Source organism: Melanerpes formicivorus, unplaced genomic scaffold, assembly GCF_026170545.1.
Source record: "Melanerpes formicivorus ecotype bairdi unplaced genomic scaffold, bMelFor1.0.p_v2 SCAF_3, whole genome shotgun sequence".
NCBI lineage: Eukaryota > Metazoa > Chordata > Aves > Piciformes > Picidae > Melanerpes > Melanerpes formicivorus.
This window is the reverse complement of record NW_027142355.1, coordinates 17,102,739-17,124,522: the sequence shown is the minus strand read 5'-3', so window position 1 is coordinate 17,124,522 and position 21,784 is coordinate 17,102,739. Positions and strand designations below refer to the sequence as shown.

The 21,784-nt window shown below is 38.5% G+C and overlaps 1 protein-coding gene across 3 annotated transcripts in view; it reads left to right on the top strand.

Moving 5' to 3' along the window:
• Positions 1-21,784, top strand: part of PCLO (piccolo presynaptic cytomatrix protein) — a 353,643-nt gene that overhangs the window by 212,751 nt on the left and 119,108 nt on the right. For 2 of the 3 annotated variants that reach the window (XM_068167826.1, XM_068167810.1), the window contains exons 7-9: positions 1,320-3,528; positions 8,893-9,041; positions 16,152-16,233. In XM_068167826.1, the coding sequence (XP_068023927.1) occupies positions 1,320-3,528; positions 8,893-9,041; positions 16,152-16,233 (2,440 nt within the window). The remainder of the gene's footprint in view (positions 1-1,319; positions 3,529-8,892; positions 9,042-16,151; positions 16,234-21,784) is intronic. The other variant, XM_068167817.1, reaches the window with a different exon arrangement.

Sequence of the window (21,784 nt, the reverse complement as noted above, 5' to 3'; positions counted from 1 at the left end):
CTTGATAAAGTCAGAAGAGTCAATTTGGTTAACATTCTTTTTGTTTCCCAGTGCCTAAATGTTTTCATATTCACATAGCTGCATTCTGTAATGGCTAAGGTGGTTATTTTTAATATATGTATCCCTTTCCCTTAACTAAGGCAACATTTGTAAGAAGCTATTGGGGAGATGAAATACAATTTAAAAATCATCCAAGTCCCTCTTCTTAATGGCCTTCCATGCCTGGATGGGAGCACGCTGCGATGGGTTGGGAACTGGCTGGATGGCCGAACCCAGAGAGTGATGGTGAATGGTGCCACATCCAGCTGGCGGCCAGTCACTAGTGGTGTGCCCCAGGGATCAGTGATGGGCCCTGTGCTCTTTAACATCTTTATTGATGATCTGGATGAGGGTATTAAGTCGATCATCAGTAAATTTGCTGACAACACCAAGCTGGGGGCAGGGGTTGATCTGCTGGAGGGTAGAGAGGCTTTGCAGAGGGATCTTGACAGGCTGGACAGATGGGCAGAATCCAACAGCATGAGATTTAACACATCCAAGTGCCATGTTCTGCACATTGGCCACAACAACCCCATGCAGTGCTACAGGCTGGGGTCAGAGTGGCTGGAGAGCAGCCAGGCAGGTGCTGGTTGATGGTAGGCTGAACATGAGCCTGCAGTGTGCCCAGGCAGCCAAGAGGGCCAATGGCATCCTGGCCTGCATCAGGAACAGTGTGGCCAGCAGGAGCAGGGAGGTGATTCTGCCCCTGTACACTGCACTGGTTAGGCCATACCTCGAGTACTGTGCCCCAAAGTGCCATTTCTATGTTTCTTGGACACCTCCTGCAATGGTGACTCTACCACCTCCCTGGGCAGTCTGTTTCAATCCCTGAGCACCCTTTCAGTCACAAAATGTTTTCCTAATATCTATACCTCCCCTCACACAATTTCAAGCTACCTCCTCTCATTCTGTCACTTGATACTAGGCAGGAGACCAACACTCACCTCACTACAACCTCCTTTCAAGTAGTTGCAGAGAGAAATAAGGATACAAGGGAGAAGAGACCATCTAACATAGAGTTTTCAGTCTTAGGCTAAACAAAGTCCAAGTGAGCATCCCCATTATTTTGCACTAGATTGCTTATCTTCCCGAACTTTAGAAACCTGGTGTCACTTTTTCATGTTGTCTTATGCTGCTTATTCAGGTACCAGTTTCTTCTCCATTAAAGGAAGTGTGTGATTAAGATGTAAAGCCACACTATGACAGAATTTAAACAATTTGTGATTAATTTGTCATCAGTCCTTTGGAATAGTGATTCAGTCTTGTTTCTTCCATTGCAGACAAAAGGTTCTTCAAGCATAACTCCATCAGGCACTCAAAAGAAAGTCAAGAGGACTCTGCCCAACCCACCTCCAGAGGAAGCAACAGCAGGAACTCAGTCACCATATACTTCTGTGGGATCAGTTTCACGCAGAAGGATTTGTAGGACAACCACTATGGCCAGAGCCAAAATTCTTCAGGATATAGATAGAGAATTGGATCTGGTCGAACGTGAATCAGCCAAGCTTAGGAAGAAGCAAGCAGAGCTAGATGAGGAGGAAAAAGAAATAGATGCCAAGCTGAGATACTTGGAAATGGGCATTAATAGGAGGAAAGAAGCCTTGCTAAAAGAAAGAGAAAAGAGAGAGCGTGCCTATCTCCAAGGAGTAGCAGAAGAACGTGATTATATGTCAGATAGTGAAGTTAATAATACCAGATCAACCAGAATAGAAACTCAGCACGGCTTGGAAAGACCACGTACTGCACCCCAGACAGAGTTTAACCAGTTTATGCCGCCACAAACCCAGCCAGAAACACAGTTTGCCCCTGCTACCAGCCCATATGCTCAATATCAATATTCATCTCCTGCCCTGCCAACTCAAGCACCAACTCAGTTCACACAGCAATCACATTACCAGCAACAGCAGCCATTGTATCACCAGCAGGTTTCACCCTATCAGGCCCAGACAGCTTTCCAAACAGGAGCTTCTATGTCCTTTACTCCACAGGCTCAACCTCCACCATCTCAACAGCCATCGTATCAACTTCCATCACAGATGATGGTGATACAGCCAAAGCCAAGACAAACCACATTATATTTGGAGCCTAAGATGACAACAAATTATGATGTAATCCGCAGTCAGCCTCTCATGATAGCTCCAGTTTCAACTGACAATAGTTATGCAGTAAATACTCTGGGCAGCAAATACTCTACCTTGGATTTAAGGATAGGACTAGATGAGAGAAACAGCATAGCAAGCAGCCCTATATCAAGCATATCTACAGATTCATTCTATGCAGATATAGACCACCACCATACATCTCGAAATTATGTGCTGATTGATGATATAGGAGAACTTACTAAAGGATCAGGAACACTTGGTTCCAGTTTTAGCCTCCATGAGAAAGATCTGACCAAAACAGATCGACTGCTTCGCACAACTGAGGCCAGGAGAGCACAGGAAGTGTCAGACTTCCTAGCACCACTGCAGACTTCTTCTAGGTTACATTCCTATGTTAAAGCTGATGAAGACCCAATGGAGGACCCTTACGAGCTCAAGCTTTTGAAACATCAGATAAAACAAGAGTTCCGTAGAGGTGCAGAAAGTCTTGATCATCTCTCTGGCCTCTCCCAGTATTACCATGCAGAGGGCAGCTACAGGCATTTCCCAAAATCTGAGAAATATAGTATAGGTAGGCTCACTCTTGAGAAGCAGGCTGCTAAGCAGCTCCCAGCTGCCCTTCTTTACCAGAAGCAGTCAAAACACAAGAAAGCTTTGATAGACCCCAAACTAACAAAGTTTTCACCTATCCAAGAAAGCAGAGACCTTGAGCCTGACTATTCAACCTATATGACTTCTAGCACTTCAACACTTGGGGGAATTACCGCTAGGGCAAGGCTTCTTCAGGATGATGTCACTTTTGGCCTTAGAAAAAACATCACTGAACAACAGAAATACATGGGGCAACCATTGACTTCATCCATTGGAGCAGGCCTTGGGACTGCATTAGGTCCAACAATGAGATCCACATTACAAGATGAAGCAGACAAGTCTTATAGCAGTGGTAGTAGATCTAGGCCCTCATCTAGACCCTCCTCAGTTTATGGGCTTGATTTGTCATTGAAAAGGGATTCTTCCAGTTCTTCTTTAAGACTGAAAGCCCAAGAAGCTGAACCCTTAGATGTTTCCTTTAGCCATGCAGCACCTTCTGGAAGAACTAAGCCCACCAGTCTACCTATTAGCCAAAGCAGGGGGAGGATCCCAATAGTAGCACAGAACTCAGAGGAGGAGAGCCCACTAAGTCCCGTTGGCCAGCCAATGGGAATGGCAAGAGCAGCAGCTGGACCCTTGCCACCAATATCCGCAGATACCAGGGACCAATTTGGATCAAGCCATTCATTACCCGAGGTCCAGCAACATATGAGGGAGGAGTCACGGACTCGAGGCTATGATCGAGATATAGCCTTCATCATGGATGACTTCCAGCATGCCATGTCAGACAGTGAAGGTAAATTAGGCCTCAGACTGGTATCTTACTATCACAATGCAAATCCTCATTTCTATGCATGTGTCTAATTTTTGTTACACTTCAAAGACTTTGTTTTGTTTTGTTTTTCTCTTCCTTGGTGCATCTTCTGCGTATCTACATATTTGAGGTTTGATTTGTTTTGTTTTGTCTGATATTTTTTATTTTACCCTAACAGCAGTTTCTGGATGGTGTTGAGCTATTGTAGCATGCTTGATATATTGTCGTTGATTTGGTTTCTTTTGGTTTGCTTGTGCATTTTCCTTTTCATTTCTGATGTCTACTTTTATGATGATACTGTGTAGAATATTCCGTGTACAATACAGACTCTACCATCAGTCTTTATGTGGAGACTTCTCCAGTGACTGTGAATCATTGAACTTATTTGCAATAGTTCTTGTCGGGATTTGGAAATAATAACCTCCCAAATCTCTAAAAAGCTCTAGCATTTTTATTTGCATGAATTTTCATGATAGAATTCAAGAACTGATAATTCCACCTCCCGATGCACCACTTTTTGTAGAAATAGTTTGTTCATGAAGTACGTACGTATTTTGTGTTAGAACCATCTAGAGCTTAACGTGATAGCAAAAAAACGTTTTACATATGGTTCGTTGCAAACATCCTGTCATGTGGACTTCTGTGCATTCAGAACTCTGATGATGTAAGATAATCTGTCCTTTGGATGGTGCAAGACAATCTCATCCTTCACTAAACCTGCAGTACATATTTTACCTTTATTGATGGATTATGCAGTGTAGCTGGGTTTATATGCACCCCATACATTATGTTTGCCAAGTAAGCACAAGATTTTATCTCACTTAGGTTCATGAAAAGAACCTTTCTGATGTTTTATAAATGGTGCAATTAAAAATGTTTCTTCTTAATCAGTACAGCAGAATGTTAAAGCTGATGTTGACTGCTAAATAACTGCAAATTCTGTATCGATTTTGTTTGAGTCAGTTCAGACGTAATTTATTATAAATTGTTTAAAAGTCATAAAGAAAGTTTGAAAGAAAATGAAATTAATATGTTCAGAATTGTATGCACTCCTTTACCTTTTTCATATGTGTATTTATTGCACAATAAAAGAGACTCTGCATGCGCTCTATTGTCTGTAAATAGCAATGATTGTCTCAAAAGACACATTTGCCTGATTATGAAGCAGTATGGTTTATATTTTTCAGGTTTTTAGTAACCTCAGTGCTCATTATTGTAGTACAGCTTTTTTTAGATATGCTGAATCTTCCATAAGAATTAGAAAACTGAATCTATTCACCTCCTGCTCTGTAAGTTTGCTTCCATAATTCTTGGATATTGACAACCCTGTTATGAGGTTTGTGTACAGGAGACATTCAGGATCATCAGCTTCTTTGATTTTTATCAGAAGTTTAAGTCTTTTTGATGATTTTTAAATTCTTAGTACACAGAGTTCTATATTATTAAATCTGAAGGTAGTTGAGAGGAACTTCCCGAATCTGAAACAAGTAGATGTTATCTTGCCTCCACTCCCCTTGCGATTTTAAGGGTCATTCTAGGGTCATGTCATAAAAGAGGCAGGATTTTTCCCCCTGAAAACTAAGGAGAACTGAAACCAAGCTTGGTTGGTGCTTTTCTACCTCATTTAAACAGGTCATTGGGAATTCTATTTCTGCAGTACATTGCATTGTGTTGTATATCTGTCCAAGGAGTACCTGTTACCTTTTAGTTTGAACATGTCTTGGTTCTAAATTCATCTCAACTACTTCTACTTTTTCAGAAGTATTCTAACTCAATTCACATGCTCCTTATCAGAGTGATATTGAATATCAGGGCTTCCCCTTTCAGCAGTACAGTCCTGATTTCCATCAAGCTTTTGTTTCTTCACAAAAAGCTAAATTTTACCCCATTTATGTAAAATTGTCATAGAATCAGTGTACTTTAGGTTGGAAAATACCTTTAAGATCATCAAGTACATCCATTAACTTAGCACTGCCAAGTCTACCACTAAACAATTTCCCTAAACAACACATCTACATGTCCTTGCAATACCTCCAGGGATGGTGATTCAACTTCTTCTTAGGAAATAAAAACACTTTCATAAAATCATAGAATGGTTTGGGTTGGCAGGGACTTCTAAAGGGCATCTAGTCCAACCCTGCTACAGTGAACTAAATCAGATTGCCCAGGTCCTTGTAGAGCCTGACTTTGACTCTCCCAGCATGCGGACTCAACTACCTCCCTGGGCAACCTGTTCTGGTGTGTCCAGCACCCTCATAGTCAAGAATTTTTTCCTAACATCTAATCTAAATCTACTCTTCTCATTTCAAACAATTGTCCCTCATGCTATCTCTGCAGACCTTTGGAAACAGTCCCTCTGCAGCCTTCTTGTAGGTCTCTTTCAGGTACTGGAAGGCCACTATTAGGTCTTGCCAGAGCCTTCTCTTCTCCAGGCTGAACAACCCCAGCTCCCTCAGCCTGTTCTTGTAGCCTCCTAATCATCTTTGTGGACCTCCTGTAGACCTGCTCCATCAGGTCCATGTCCTTCCTGTGTTATGACCTTACTTTCACATATGCTGTCTCATGGCAAGTAACTCAAATTGAAAATAATTCATATAATTTGGACTTCAGATAAATAATTTTATGGCCACCTTTTCTCCACACTGCACTTTTTGCTGTAGTTCCCTGACAGTAGGCAGCTATTCTGACATGTTTTATCTAGCCTACTGAGTGGTGTTGGTGAGATTTCATTAAAATAAATAAGTCTTCAGCACTATCTTAGAAAAACACTCCTTGTGTTAAAGCTTGGATTTTCATCTTCAGAGACTTTTAAAAATGAATGTAAGTCAAGGTATTTAAACTGTTTTTCTGCAATTCAAAGTGAAAGATGTGCTTGACTTTCCATTCATTTTTTTAGGTCATATTCCAAAACAAATAACAAAAGAGAATGCAACTGAGACTCTGAAGCCAAACCTTCTGTTTTTCACTGACTACAACTACATACTGTAAGAAATCTTAAGACCATGCTTCAGTACATATACAAATCTTCAAAGAGGTTAAAAAAAATTGCTTTAGTGACAAAAAAAGTGCAATATCCAGAGGTTTCTCTTGAAAATAAACAAGTGTTTTGAGCTGTAGAAACACCTGGTATTTCTTCATAAAGCTCTGATCCAGAAAATAGCTCTTCAATGATCCTACAGCTGCCAGTTTCCACAAACTTTTAAGCAAGTTGAAGATACTAATTTTCAAGGATGCTGAATCTAGTACTCAATTTCATGAATGTAAACATTCCCTTTGGAATACTGGAAACTTTTGGAAGTTGAAAATTGAGATTTTAAGACATCAAAACCTGAGATGACTTGTCATTTTTCATCTGTGGGATTGAGTGATTGCTTTTGATTCTCTGATCAAGTTTCTTGAACCTGCAGTTCAATCTCACCTTGTTAAACTGTGTGTGATTAGCAGCATGAAACCTTACTGACTCCAGCAGGAGGTTTTTACAGGTGAAACCATCTGGCTGCATATTGTTAGTCTTAGAAAGAAGCATGAATCTTCACTCAGTGAGTCAGCTTTGCTATTCTTATGTTTTGAGCTGAAACAATTCCCAATCAATCAAGTGTGTGTATGTACCTGTGAGTGTGGCGCGTGTGTCTCTATATACGCATACATACATAACTTCTTTCTTTTCATATAAAATGCACACATTCCTCACAATCTGATTAAACAAAAAAAAATAAGAAAAATAAGAGGCTGGTCTGCATGGCAGTATGAGATTCTAGATACATGCCATCTTTTCAGAAGGAGAAATCTGGGACTCAAAAGAATGCATTAGGTTCTCTATGTAAGCTTCGCTAAGATTTGTCAGGATGACATATGAACCAGCCTGCTACATGATGATTCATAAATCGATCAGCATAAATGTTTAAAGCATAAAGGTTTTCATGTTAGATCATAATGGTTTATTGAAAGCAATTAATCAATAACTAATCACTAGACAGACAAACATCAACCTATAATAACGGTCCCATTTAATTTGTATATACTGAGCTAAATATTTTTGAACCATTTCACATTAGATTCAAATTGTACGCAGTCAGGGAGGTTCTGAATAATATCTGAAACAAGATTAAGGCTTTAGGGGGTTGTTTTTTTACCATAAACAAAATATTATTGTTCAAAACCCATACATATATATATTGCTCCTCTTTTAGGTGACATGTAATAAAATACTAATAAAGAACATGTTTGGTTTTGGTTTTTAATTTTTCTCCCATTAAACTTTTCCCCAGTTATTTGTTAAACCAACTGGATTGTGTTTCCTTTAACAGCTAAATAGAGAAGGTTATCCACATTACCATTTTTCATTTTAAATTCTTTTCACTGCCATGGAACAATTGCATTCATTCTTGTTACTATAGCAACAACTGACCTTATTTAAGGTTTGCAATTTCTGTTGTGTTTTCTTTTTTCTTTTTTTTCCTGAAACAAACATTGTCATTCTTTAAATTCCAAATTTATCTTGCTTATTAAAGCATAACATTGAAATCTGTATGTAGAGTGGAAATATTATTAAATACATAGAAACTGTGATCTCAGTGGATTGAAACCTGTGTGACTTGTCAGTAGGCATATGTATTTGCAAAACTGATTTCAATGAAACACTGCTATTTTGTCCCCAAGAGATGTCCAACACAATATATTTTATGCAGGTTCAAAACAGTTTCAAATATAAGAACAGTAGTCTTGCAGGCTTATATTGCAGAAAGAATGTCCTGGCTAAGTTTCCACACACAAACGTTCATACTGCAAAATCGGGGGATGGAACTCAAGAACATTTGCAACATCTCTGTCTAGAACTGCAGAGAGTATAGATTGCTTCATAGCTTCTTTGGGATGGCACTGATTTCATAAAGGAGTCTCAGTTTTCTTTTAAGTAGAGAGAATTAATGGAGTAGGTTTTGAGAGTTGATTTTTTTGGGAGTTATTTTGTGGCTTGGTTTGGGGTTGTTTTTTTTTGATGGGTTTTGTTTGTTTGTTTGTTTTTTCCTTAGGCTACTGCAGAGAAACTAATTAGACTAATTTATTTCATCAAACATTTTAGAAATATGTGAAATATGCACCACTCATCAGTGGGTTATCTATGGTATTTGATATCCATAGTTTTGACATAACCAGAACCTTCTCACTTTGCTGTATCATATACAGCAAAATTATGTCTGAGTTCAATGTCTCTATTCTCACTTCTAACTTTGCTTTCAATGCATGGCCGATTGATAACCACTATGCATGTTTGCTATGCACAATGCACATTATTGCCCTTTGCCCAACACTGGATCAGAACATTTGACCTGTCCTTGGTTTTCAAAGCCTATCACCTCCGTCGTGAAGAAACAGATTGGTTCGACAAGCCCAGGGAGTCACGTTTGGAGAATGGACATGTCCTTGAAAGAAGGCTGCCAGAGAAGTTACCCCACTCTCGACCACCAAGTCAGCACCAAGACCAAGTAAGCTGTCAAGTAAGCCATGCCTTTAGTTTATAAATTTTTGACCATGTAATCATACTATTCAATAGTGTAGGGACCTACAGGATTAATCAAATTCCAGCTGCATCCAGCTGAAGTGCTGCTGCACCTGTGTTTGTCATCAGTACTTGATGATGAAATTAGATTAACATTCATCTGCATTTCAGTATTTTTCATATTGTATTTTGAAACATATTGGAAAGGAGTTAATCTGCCAACCAGAAGAAATATAAATGTAAAAAAAAAAACAAACCCCAAACAAGCAAGCAGTTAGTGCTATATTGCCATTTCAGCTTTATCCCTTTCAAATTCAAGCCCCTCTATTTTTTTTAATAGTATAAAGAAAAGAACTGCTTTATCCTGTTGACACAGTTGGTTACTATAATTCCAGCAATCTGTGGTCAGTTACTGAATAAATTGTTAAGATTTTATCAATCTAATAATTAGAATATTTCCTTTATTACAAAGGGAAAGACAAATACTGTGTTGTCCTCCTCAAGCCTGCTGACTTTGATATCTAAGTCACCTTAGTATACCATCATGTATCCTTGTTGTATTAATGAGGTTTATGTATTTCAAGTCTTTCAGGTCTTTAATGGTTGTTTGAGTTATCATTGTTACTGATAGATGGAAATTATAGTCTGTTTTCCATGTAATGGTATAGATACCAGAGAAAGTATTTCATGGGCTCTTTGTGGCACTTAGTACCTTCTGTTGCTTATATTAATTCCTCAGAAAACATACAAACAAGAGTGTGCTAAGTCAAAATGATCATGGGGCTGAAACACCTCTGCTGCAAAGACAGGCTGAGGAAGTTGGGGTTGTTTGTCCTGGAGAAGAGAAGGCTCAAGGGAGACCCAACAGCACACTTCCAATACCTGAAGGAAACCTACTCTTGTAGGCTAATGAGAGAGACTGTTTACAAAGGCTTGTAGGATGAGGGACAATGGTTTGAAATGAGAGAGGAGTAGATTTAAATTAGATCTTAAGAACAAGCTTTTTAGCATGAGGGTGGTTGCCCAGGGATGTAGTTGAGGTCCCATCCCTGGAGATCTTCAAAATGAGGCTTGACAAAGCTCTGAGCAGCCTGATCTAGTGAAAAATGTCCCTATTCAGTGTAGTGTGTTTAGTCCCTTCTAGTTAAGCCATTCTATGATTCTATAAGCACTCTCTAAAGGCTTTTTCAGCCTTGTCTCTTCTCTAAGAAGACAATTCATTTTCCCATAATAACTCCTGTATCCACAACCTGGTTCAGTGCAGAGAGCTGTAGTGTCCAAGTATAACATATTCTGGAGCCAAAAATGACAAATTTCTTTATCCTGACCATCTGAATAGGTCCACCTTCACCCAGAACCTTGTTTGTGGTAGAGGCTTTCCTGAAATCAGTTAGGAGAGTTTCCTAGTTGGCACAGTAATTCAGCCATTGCAACTCATTTAATATCCCATACCAAGTACAAACCAGCCACAAAAGAAAGTATTTACATCAGCAGTAATCTGCTTGCAACCTATTAGTCAGTGTTTCTAGTTACACTTATTTGCTCTAAATTTGCTATTTGTATTTTCTCCTTTTGTAGAAAATGGGATTATTTTATTAAGTGGAATGTTTGCATTCCAAAAGATTTTGTTTCACATGCAAAACATAATTTGCATAATAGATTAAATCAGAACGGCTTGATTACATCCCACAGAGCTCTTACAACTAAAGGTAACAAATAAATCACAACCCTTTGCTTTTGAAGCAAGAGTGCAACCTGAACTTCCAGGTTTCCATGAATTTCTTACTACTTGGCAGATTAAGCTTACATACTATTAAAATATATTTGTTTCTATAGCAACTTCTGTGGTGCAATATAGTATTCTTAAATGGCATTAAATTGCAGTGCAGTTTAGTTTCTTAATAGGTGTTTCCCAGTGTAATAATTACGAACTGCTTACCTGAGGAGGGTAAATATGGCTTAAACCTAAGCAATACATAATCAGAAGATTTCTCAGTGATCCCTGTTAACCTCAGGAGTTTGATTAATCGCTGACACTTGGCCAGCAACATCTTCAAATGTCCAGGCATTAAGAGATTTTTTGGTTACTGTTTTCCATGAAAATTATTTGCTTATCACCTATTGCATAGATTGGAAAAGACCTTTAAAATTTTGAGTCCAATCATTAGTTTAACACTGACAAATCCTTCACTAAACCGTATCCCTAGGCACTACATCTACACAACTCTTAAATAACTTTAGGGAAAGGGACTTCACTGCTCCCCTGAGTCAGCTGTTCTAATGCTTGATAACCCTCTCAGTGAAGACAATTTTCCTAATATCTAATCTAAATTTCCCTCAATGCAGCTTGAGTCCATTTCTTCTTGTTCTGTCACTTATTACTTGGCTGAACAGACCAACACCCACCTCACTATAGCCACCTTTCAAGTAGTTTTTTCCAGACTAAACAACCCCAGTTCTTTCAGATGTTCATCATCAGACTTGCTCTCTAGACCCTTCACTAATTTTGTTGCCCTTCTAATGACACACTGTAGTAGTACCTCAGTGTCCTTATAGAGGGGCACAGAACTGAACACAGTACTTGAGATGCAGGTTCACTAGAACTGAGTACAGAGGTAAAATCACTTCCCTGATCCTACTGGCCACACTATTCCTGACACAGGCCAGGCTTTGCCTTTGGCATTCTTGGCCACCTGGTCACACTGCTGGCTCACGTTCACAGCTGAATTAAACTATCTGTTTCAAACAATCCGGGAAAGAGCTGTAGGGGAGTAAGAGAACATGACAACAGGATGAATAATGAGAATATATGAACAGGAGATAAATGGCTGCTCACTAAGTTTTGAAAATGGAATGTCCAGTAATCATAGGAGTGTTTTTTAAACCCTAAATGAATAATAGAATCCTAAACTCATGATGATAGCAACATATTTTCATCAGTTTGCTTTGGTAACAGTTTTCTCATCACAAAAAGAAGGCAAAGGCTCTAGAGATGCAACCTTTTGCATGTTAATCCCCTATTTCTGAAGGCCTTCAGGAAATATATGTTTGTTTTGGTTTATGGGGCTGTGCCGTTGATATATAAGACAAACTTTTTTAGGGCCTCTGGAATATTTAGAAAATATGAAAAAAAGAGGGTCATAAAGGGAGCAGTGGGATTATAATGAAAATACTGTTTGTGACAGATATCCAGCAGATCACCTGAAAACTTTTATTCCATGTTGTTTTTTTTAAGTCCATGCTTCTTAGTTTTTATTTTTTTCCAACTAGAAAGGAGATTTCATTTTAATTTGTAGTGAACTGCATTCTCTATTTGACACTTGTGGGTAGGGATTCAGATTCTCTGGAAACAGGATGAGGAACAGGGCATTTCAAATTTAGTATAATCATTAAAATGTCTGATCTATTAAGCGAATTGATAGCAACCCCCTTCATTGTAATCCAAGATGGAATTTAGCAAGTTTTTAATTTTCAGTCACCAGAATTACAGACACAAAGGTTTTGCAATTCATTAATGAGAAGGAGCACTGACTTTGTTAAGTTTTTCTTCAGTACTTCTTTTGCAAAATATCTCTATCATCAGGTATCTATCAGTAGACAGAACTTTCCACCTTTAGGACTTCTACAGACCTTGACATTCATGCTCTGCACAGAAAAGATGTAATGGTTCAAAGGAGCAGGATTATGTTAGCTGTGGAAATTCTTGGTGCCAGCTTTCACAAACCTTGTGCATTCATGCAAGTACATGTGGTACTCAGAAACTAGGATCAATATTGTCTTACTCATCACCACGAGTATCCACCATCCTGTTCCTGGATACCTAACTCAGATAAAATTTCTATTGAAGACTGTATTTCCTAAAGGAATATACCCAGGAGTAGCTGCTGAGATTCACCTTCTCAGGCCCTAAGGTATTTGTGGAAGAGGAGATGCAGGACCATTTAAAACCAGAAATTACTGTGGGTTTAATGACCTTATCCAAAGACTAGTTAATGTATTATAGTAATTGCTCTGAACTTTTCCTGAAATATTTAAATACACTTCATTTTGGTTGTGTTTTGGTTGTTTGGGTTGGTTTGGTTGTTTGTTTTAAACATCATTAAATGTATATTCTTTTTTTATTTCTTTTTATCACACAAAATTCCCTTATATGAGGTTTGCATAGAGTTTCTTTATGAGACAAAATGTACAAAGTAAAATAGCAAAATAAAGTATCATAGTATCATAGTGGGCATTTAAACTGATTAGCAGTGTTAGAGAACCTCAGCACACTTATTTGCCATTCATTCTATTTTTTTTTGAGTGACTTTGAGCTCACTAATAACATAAACATATGACCTGAACTTAAATTCCTATAGGAAAATCTGTATAGTCCAGCTTTCATTTAACTCACTGGATGCAAGCCCTGACAGCATGCTGTGTAAAGTGCAGAAAAATGTGACCGGAGTCCCATGTCAGTACAAGGAGCATAGTAGGAGGAAAGATATGCTGGAGAGTCAAAATGTGCCTATGATCAGAAGAGAATGTCATTGCCAGTGCCAAACTGCAAGACTTATTACTTGAGTGTACTGAATGCTTCCAGAAGGGAGAGGCATGCATCATCATGATACGGACAGATGGCAGGAATCTGTGGGCTTTGTAGCAAATAAGTGGGATCAAGTCACCTTTTGCCCTGCAACCTAAATCTGGGCTTGGAGAGTTAAATGTCCACCATTCCTTCAGCCTTGCAGCAGAAGGATTGCCTCTTCTGTGTTGTAGCTCAGATTTATGCTGTCATGATTGTGTGACTTGTGGGATCCCTCTGTGTCTTCACTGGGGTAGCTGGGGGAATAGGCAATCAGAAGGACCCTCTGGCATGTATGCAGGTGAAGGGAAATCATCTGTAGTGGAAGTTACATTTGAAGCCTTGGAAACACAAAATAATTTGTGTTTCACAAGGTTTCATATATACTATTTTTTCTATTTATTCTGCCACTTTCAGATATTTTTCTGAAGGTAAACACTCATTTGAAGTACTGATTCCCACTAACAACAAAAGATATGAATACAAATAAACTCTAATACTGTTATTCTTAACTATATTAAAACCAAGATTTATACTTAAAAAATTCTAGAACCGGAAATAATGAGAAAATAACAGACTAAAGCAGGAGACAGTATATTTTCTGATATTTGTCAAGCAAGTCATGCACAGTATGGCACTGAATATTCTTGAATTCTTATTTGTTCTGAAAAGCAATCTTGATAAAGAAAGATGATTTTTTTTTTTTAAATATGAATTTTAGTTTATGAGCTGCAATCTTCCTCAGTTAAATTTAATTGCTCCCACCAAAATAGATCTCAGCTAAAAAACTGTTCAAATGCTGCTTCTGTTAAATTGCGTGAATTTGTATTCTTTTTCATTTAAATAAAAATTAAAATAGATGCATTGTTGAGATTTATTTATAATTTTATGTAAGCTACATGTGTCAAAAACATTATTTTTGCTGTTAAATTGCACATGCTGATTTTCTGATAGTCTCATTAAACCACAGCAATGTCCCTGACCATTTTTAAGTGTGGAAGTCTTGTAGCAGTTTAAACAGTTCTTATAGGATTAGACCCTATGTCCTGGTGAAATTCCATGAGAAGTCCTAAAATCTACCTGATCTCAAGTTCTGATTCATTTTGGAGTACTTGTCCATTATCAAATCCATGATCTCTTTTTTTTTGTCTCCTATTAATTACACTCAACAGTGCTCAGTGTGTTACAGGAGGATTTCAGCCTTCTAGATGCAATGTCATCCTTTGGATAAGAAACTGAATTATGACAAAAGATATATAAAATCTTCTGCTCATTGCGGGATTAATCTTAGCAAGTCCCTTGACTTCTCTGTTTTCTCTCCCTTCATTTATGTGTGCTGTTTATTAACATGATAAACTCTTTAGGGCAGAAACTGGGTTTCAAGTGCTTTGTTCAGGAGGAGCCTAATCCCTTTAAATACTACTTAAACATAAATAACAGTAATAAACTCTAGGCAGCAGGCTGCTGATACACTCCAACTGCTGCATATTCATGGTGACTAATATTGTCCCATTGGATCCATGAATCTGGCTTCCCCACATACCAGCATGTTGACAGTCATGAAACAGCTGCTATCAGCCTTGCTTCCTCTTCTCAGTCCACATGCAGCACTCTGGCTCAGTGCTAATATTGCAAACAAGTGATGCTTCCAAAAGAGCAAAACTGCAGACAAAGAGGGTGTGATAGGTGTGAGGTGTGCAACTGTAGCAACAGACATTCTTTCTGCAAAGACATTTTAATGTGGGCTCCCTGGCAAATGGGTTAATCCCTGCTGCATTGTCCTTCTTGTGCCCATGCCATAGCGCAAGTGGAATCATCCCAGCTGAAAAACAGGCTCTTCAGTGCATGTCATAGAGATGCATTTCTTTCAGCTCTGCATTTTCCAGTATCAGCCCAAGTGAATGTTGCACATTTTCACGTAAAATATAGTCCTAAAAGTTTTAGTTTGGGTCTTTCAAAAGCCATTTGAAGTTTGATGAAAAGAGGTATGCAGGAATATGAGGTTTTTCTGAAACTAAAGCAGTAACTCATAGCTGGTTTTGCATGCAACCACTATTTTGCTTTACACAGAATCACAGAATTGTCAGGGTTGGAAGGGACCTCAAGGATTATCTAGTTCCACACCCCCTGCCATGGTCAGGGACACTTTCCACTTGGCACTTTCCACCAGATCAGGTTTTAGTCTTTGTGAACAGGATTTTATAATAATTGTAAGAATTATATTTAATTTCATTCTTCTCTTGAACATTGCTTGAAGAAACAATTAATATTACAGAAGACAATGATCACTTTCTAGTCATTAGGAAATAAAAACTAAAACTAAAGCCATATTCAAAATTAATATGGAGTTGTGGAAGCAAATATTCATTACAGAAGGATTTTTCTCTCTGGCAGATGTCTTGAAACTGAGCATTTGAATTGTGAGGTTGTTGTAGTTCCCTGGATTAAATAAGTTTGTTTATCTGTTTCTTTCAACTGTCTGAAATTATTAATACAACTGATGTTGTTTTATCTTTTTATGACATGTATATTTGTGTTCCTCAGATAAATGGGAAACCCCTGCAGTACATTTTCCCTCATGCAAGACTCAAACTACTGAGAGACCCAAAGGATCACACAGTTTCAGGTAAAAGAAAAGTCTGCAAGACATGATAATTAATTTGATTAGCATGAATCATGCAAAAGATTTGCACTATAAAAATAGTTCCTCTGTCATGTGCAGCAGGAAATGCAGTGGTCATTTTAAATCATGCTAGTTGCTTATAACAGAAAGCAGCATTGCAGAAAAAAGGTCACAACATCTGTTCAAGATACATAAACTGTACAGACATGAAAAACAGGGCAAATCTGTTGTGTTATACATATGAGCAGTCTGTTTTTCTGTTGCTTTGTATGTAACTATATTCTCTCTACAAGAATTTTTTATAATAGGCTTCTGTAGGTGTTTGACATGTACAGAAACAAGAATTTTAGTATCTCTGTGCTGAAACTATTCTAGAGAGGGTGATAACAGAACCATCAGATCCAATTTTTTCTGTGGTATCTTCACACAGAGACAATTATCATGGAAATTCAAATTTATTCTCTTTTCCCTAATGCTAACACAAGTGATAGACTCATAGAATGGTTTGTATTAGAAGGGACCTCCAAAGGGCATCTGGTTCAAACCCGCTGCAGTCAGCAAGGACATCCTCCACTAGATCAGGTTGCTGAGAGTCTTGTTCAGCATCACCTTGAAGATCTCCAGGGATGGGGCCTCAACTACCTCCTTGGGCAACCTGTTCCAGTGTTCCACCACCCTCATGTTAAAGAGCTTGTTCCTAACATCCAATCTAAATCTACTCTTCTCTCATTTTAAACCATTGCTCCTTGTCCTATCACTGCAGGCCTTTATAAACGGTCTCTCTGCAGCCTTCTTGTAGGCACCCTGTCAGGAAGTCTGCTATTAAGTCTTCTTGGAGCCTTCTCTTCTCCAGGTTGAACAATCCCAGCTCCCTTAGCCTGTCCTTGTAGCAAAGGTGTTCCAGCCCCCTGATTATTTTTGTGGCTCTCTTCTGGACTCGCACCATCAGTCCATGTTCTACTATATCTAAATCTGCTTGCAAGGGAGATGAAAGAGGCAAAGTTTATATTCACCTCCCAGACAGTGAGCAGAAAAGCAGTGTGATGTTTTCATGTTTCAAATTGCAAAAGGCTGCCAGTTACAAGATCTGGCACAGGTTAAGTTCTATCTGCTTGAGCTTTTGGAACTGCAGCCTTTCTCATATATAATATTGGCAAGGAGCTCAAAATTTTTTTTAGTATGTTGTTTGTCTTCTTTCAGAGGTACATTCTTTAAGTGATTTTTGTCATGAAACCATCAGACTTTTTTTTTAACTAACTTAAAAAATTCTACCAGTGTGTGTCAAGCTCTCTTTCTGCACAGCAGTAATTACTGACTGCCAGCTCTGGTGTTCCCTTGAGCATTCAGCAGAAGTGGCACGAACTAACTTGAATTGCTAAATATTGTTTTCACGGGGTTTCTGGCAGTAAAATCTTGATCACTTCCACCCACAGTATGCACCTCATATTTAGGGTGTTAAGAAGCGTTTTCTTGCTAGTCAGAGTAACACCCACTGATGATTTTAGGTTGCAGAAAGACCCCTTCACCGACACGGCACAACTGCTCATCCACTGTTGTGTGAGCCTCCACCACCATGGACCCTTGCAGTCCAAAGGAGCTCCTTGATGTCCTAGTGGAGATCTTTGCCCTGTGGGGTGATGAGTAATACTGTGATCCAAGCTGCTCTCTTAACTCAACAAGTGGAATTACAACTGTACAACTGTGTATAGCTTGTGATTTAATGTTGCTGAAGGCCTGCTCTCCTGTGTGAAGTTACTTACCCTGGTGCAATGTAAAATGCTTATTCCAAGTTCCTGCCTAGCTCCCATGCTGACAGAGGCAGCAATGTACTGTGCATCAGGGTAAATGCCTTGGAAGCAATGACTGGAAAACCAAGGTGTAGATATTTTCTTCCCATTTACTAATGCCCTATGCAGCATGAGATAACACAGGACCAAATTTTCACTTAGGATCCTGCTAAGGTTTTATAGCCCACGCTAGGATTGCTTGCTGCTATAGAGGCAGTATATGATACCTAAATTCTAACTGAAGCATGCTTGCCTATGTATCTACAAGCTGCAGTCATACTCTTGGGTTTTAGTCCAGAAATATATTTGAAGACCTGCCCAGACGTACTTCTGTATGAGGTACATATAGATTTTCCTACAAATATTAAAAGAATTAAAATAAAATTGCACAGAAAAGAGCCCACATTGGAATAGGGCATCAGTAATGAGGACCTGAGCCAGAAAAAATTGTTGTGTTTATCGCTCCTTGTGTATCTTTGAAGTACCATGACTCCTTGAGTTGGTATCTGCTTTCCTTTGTCTCTCAGTGTCTAAAGGATTAAAGTACACTGAAGCTCTTTAATTATGCAGTGCTTTCTGCTTAGCCTTCATCTTTCTGAACAAACTCTCACAGAACTACACATATGGCTTTATTCTTTTTCTAAAAATTCAGTTTTGAGTAAACATTATTTGCAAACAAATCAAGAGGAAAATATATTTGTTTATTAATCTGGCAATAACTAATAATCAGAGGCAGACTTAGAAATATATTATACAACACAAATTACTTAAGATATTGGTAAATTAAACAATATATGCTCTTATACCACCACAGCTACCTTACTACATTATTGCATAGTCATATAGATGCCATGTTTTGCTGGCTGGCTGTTTTCTTCTTTGCTTCTTTCTTTTTTCCATTTCTCTCCTTCTTCTGATTTCACTTTTCCCCTCCTCTTAATTATCAAAACTACCAGAATGAAGAGTCAAATTATTTTATTTAACTGTTTGTCTTGTACTTGTTGTGTAGGCACAGGAAGAGTGTGCTAAAAAAACCAACAACTCTTAATACAGCTCACATGAAGAGTCATATTTCTCCAAGAGAACAACCAGTCACTGTCTGGTTGGCAATGGGACTCTCTGTAACAACCATCCTTGCAGTATGCAGTAGCATTTTCAGCAGTATTGGACAAGACTTCCTGAACTGTTCTGCAGGTGGATTATAACAAGCCAGTTGGTCCATGGTCCATTGTTTCTGATTATCTTACAGTATGTACAAAACATTCTCTGGCTTATCTATGCGCCAAAACCTGTCCTGTGTGAACGTTTCTGCACATACAAGAACAGTTTCTACTGATGATTTAAATTACCTACTTGTAGCTTCATCAGTTCAACAGGAGGAGCTCCCTAAGGAGATGCCTGACACTGACAGGATCTTCTGGCAGGGAATTAATGAACACATCTCAAGTGTACCAATATAGTGTATTAACTGGTCTGCACACTGCAGGAGCTACATAGGGAAATCTTCCAAAGTGACCAAAAGTCCCTCATAGAGAATTCCAGTAGCTGTTGATCAGCTTTGCTGGGAAGCTGGCCAGTATTTCAGCCCATCACCTCATCTCACTGGGGAGTTCCTAGGCCAACCTGGGCATTAATGAGTCATTGTGCTGGGTCAGCCCAGATACCCAGCTATACCACATCTGAAACTGTAAAGCAAGGTTGAGTTTCAAACTAACATTACCATTACAATTTGAATTCCATAGATCTAATCACATAGTTAACCATAATGGAGGTTACTGCAAGATTACAGTTCCAGAAATTGTCATATTATAAACATCCATAAAAAGAGTTGTCCCAAATAATTTAAAATTCAGGCTCTATCACTATATATTATGTGCACATGGATGCTGTTTATTTGCTTTCTTGATTTTTGAAAACTGGCTCTGATGTGCAGATGCCTTTGACTCCTCTTATGTAATCAGGCATAATTTTGCACACAAAAAACATCTACTGCAAATTTTGGCATGTGAGTGACGTATTTTATGGAGGAAGAACCAGGCCAAAATTGGGATGGCAGGAGAATAGTAGCTCTGGATTAAAAATAAATGTATACTTGCTAGCTGGTCTCTCTCCTGAGGATTTTTGTTTCTCTATCATATGCCATCTTCTAATACTCACAGCTCTTCTTTTTGAGGTATGCAATGTCCCTTCCTCAGGAAGGAATTGACAAGGATTTTCTCTGCACAGATTGATTCATAATTTGCAATTTTTTATTTTTTATTTAAAAAATAATTGACACCATGGCTATACTGCAGTGCCAAAGTCATAATTGTTGTGTTCAGTGATTTATAATCTAGAAATGTTTGAAGCTCCAGAAACTCACTGTTTTCACTGAATATCTTGTTCCTGTTGGACCCTTTATCACAGCAGCATAAACCGTTTTATATGGCCACTGTTTTCTCTTCTGGTTTTAAACACATCAAAATTACATGTGAAAAAAGGAGAGAGGGAAAGTCAGTTGAAGGTAATTAAATCATTGACAATAACCTTGGAAATATGGCAGAGATAAAAACTTACATTGTGTTACTCCTGATCAGAAAGCTGTTTTGGTACAGTGAGTGAAAACCCAGCAAGGCAGACAGATCTCAGTATGCATTTACTTATAGTAAGTGCCCTCAGTCAAAGGTAATTTTTCCTGCTTTGCCTCACTTAGGCTGAGTCACAAGTAATTCTTCCTTTTCCAGACATAGGATATTCTGTGTTTAGAGGAAGCAAAATGTGCCTTTGAATAGCTAGACTGTCCGTATTGTGGAACACCCTCTTCAATTCTGATGAAAACAGAAAAGGGAGAAAAGCAATTCAGAGAGAGATATGAACTTCATAGTAAAGTACAGAAGAAAATTAGACTGTGGACAAAAGAGTGCATCCCTCATCTGCACTTCAGCAGTGATGTCAGTGAAGCAGGCAAGAGGATGACAGGAAAGCTGTAACACTGCACACACGTCAGAGATGCCTCATACTCTCCATAAGGATTATCAATTCCTGCACACAGCACTTCACTTCTGCAGCATGCCAGGTCATGGGGTACTTGTCCCAAGAGAAAAGAAGAGAGTTCAAAGAGTTTTCCTATATCAAGCCCTCAATGCTGTTGAGAGTCTCAGAACAAATAAGAGTCTTTGAACAAATAACCCTTTATATTTAGGGTTATTCCATCTGTAAGTTCAGCAAATTCAGTTCTTCATTCTTACAGCAAAATACTGAAGTGCAGTGAACATGTGATTACTAATCAATTACAAAACACATTAAATATAGTCACAGTGTGTGCTAAGTTTGATATAGTAGTCAAAGACAAGATGAGAAGTGTAATACAATTCTTGTCCTCATGCTCTTGTCATAGGGGAATACTTATCCTGTTTCCTTGGTTTAATGTTGTGAATAACTGAGATAATGCTCTGTACAAAAAAAACCCCAATACCCTCCTCTAACACTCACTTCTCGCTGGGAAGGATTTAGTCCCTAATCAATGGTCATCATTGCCTCCGACACTGTCTCCTTACCAGAGATGTGGCACAGAAGGTAAAACTCCATAAACAGAAAAAGTCAGAGCTGTTGAAATCAGGCAAAGTCAGATATTTTCCAGTTAAATCATATGGGGAATGGAAATAAAGGGAAGGAGAGTTGTCTGTATTTTAATGGCAGTCTTAGAAAGACTCTGATACCATTCAGTTTTTCTAAACTGAAAAACAAACAACAACCAAACTACAAACAAATGATTGTGTCAGAAATAT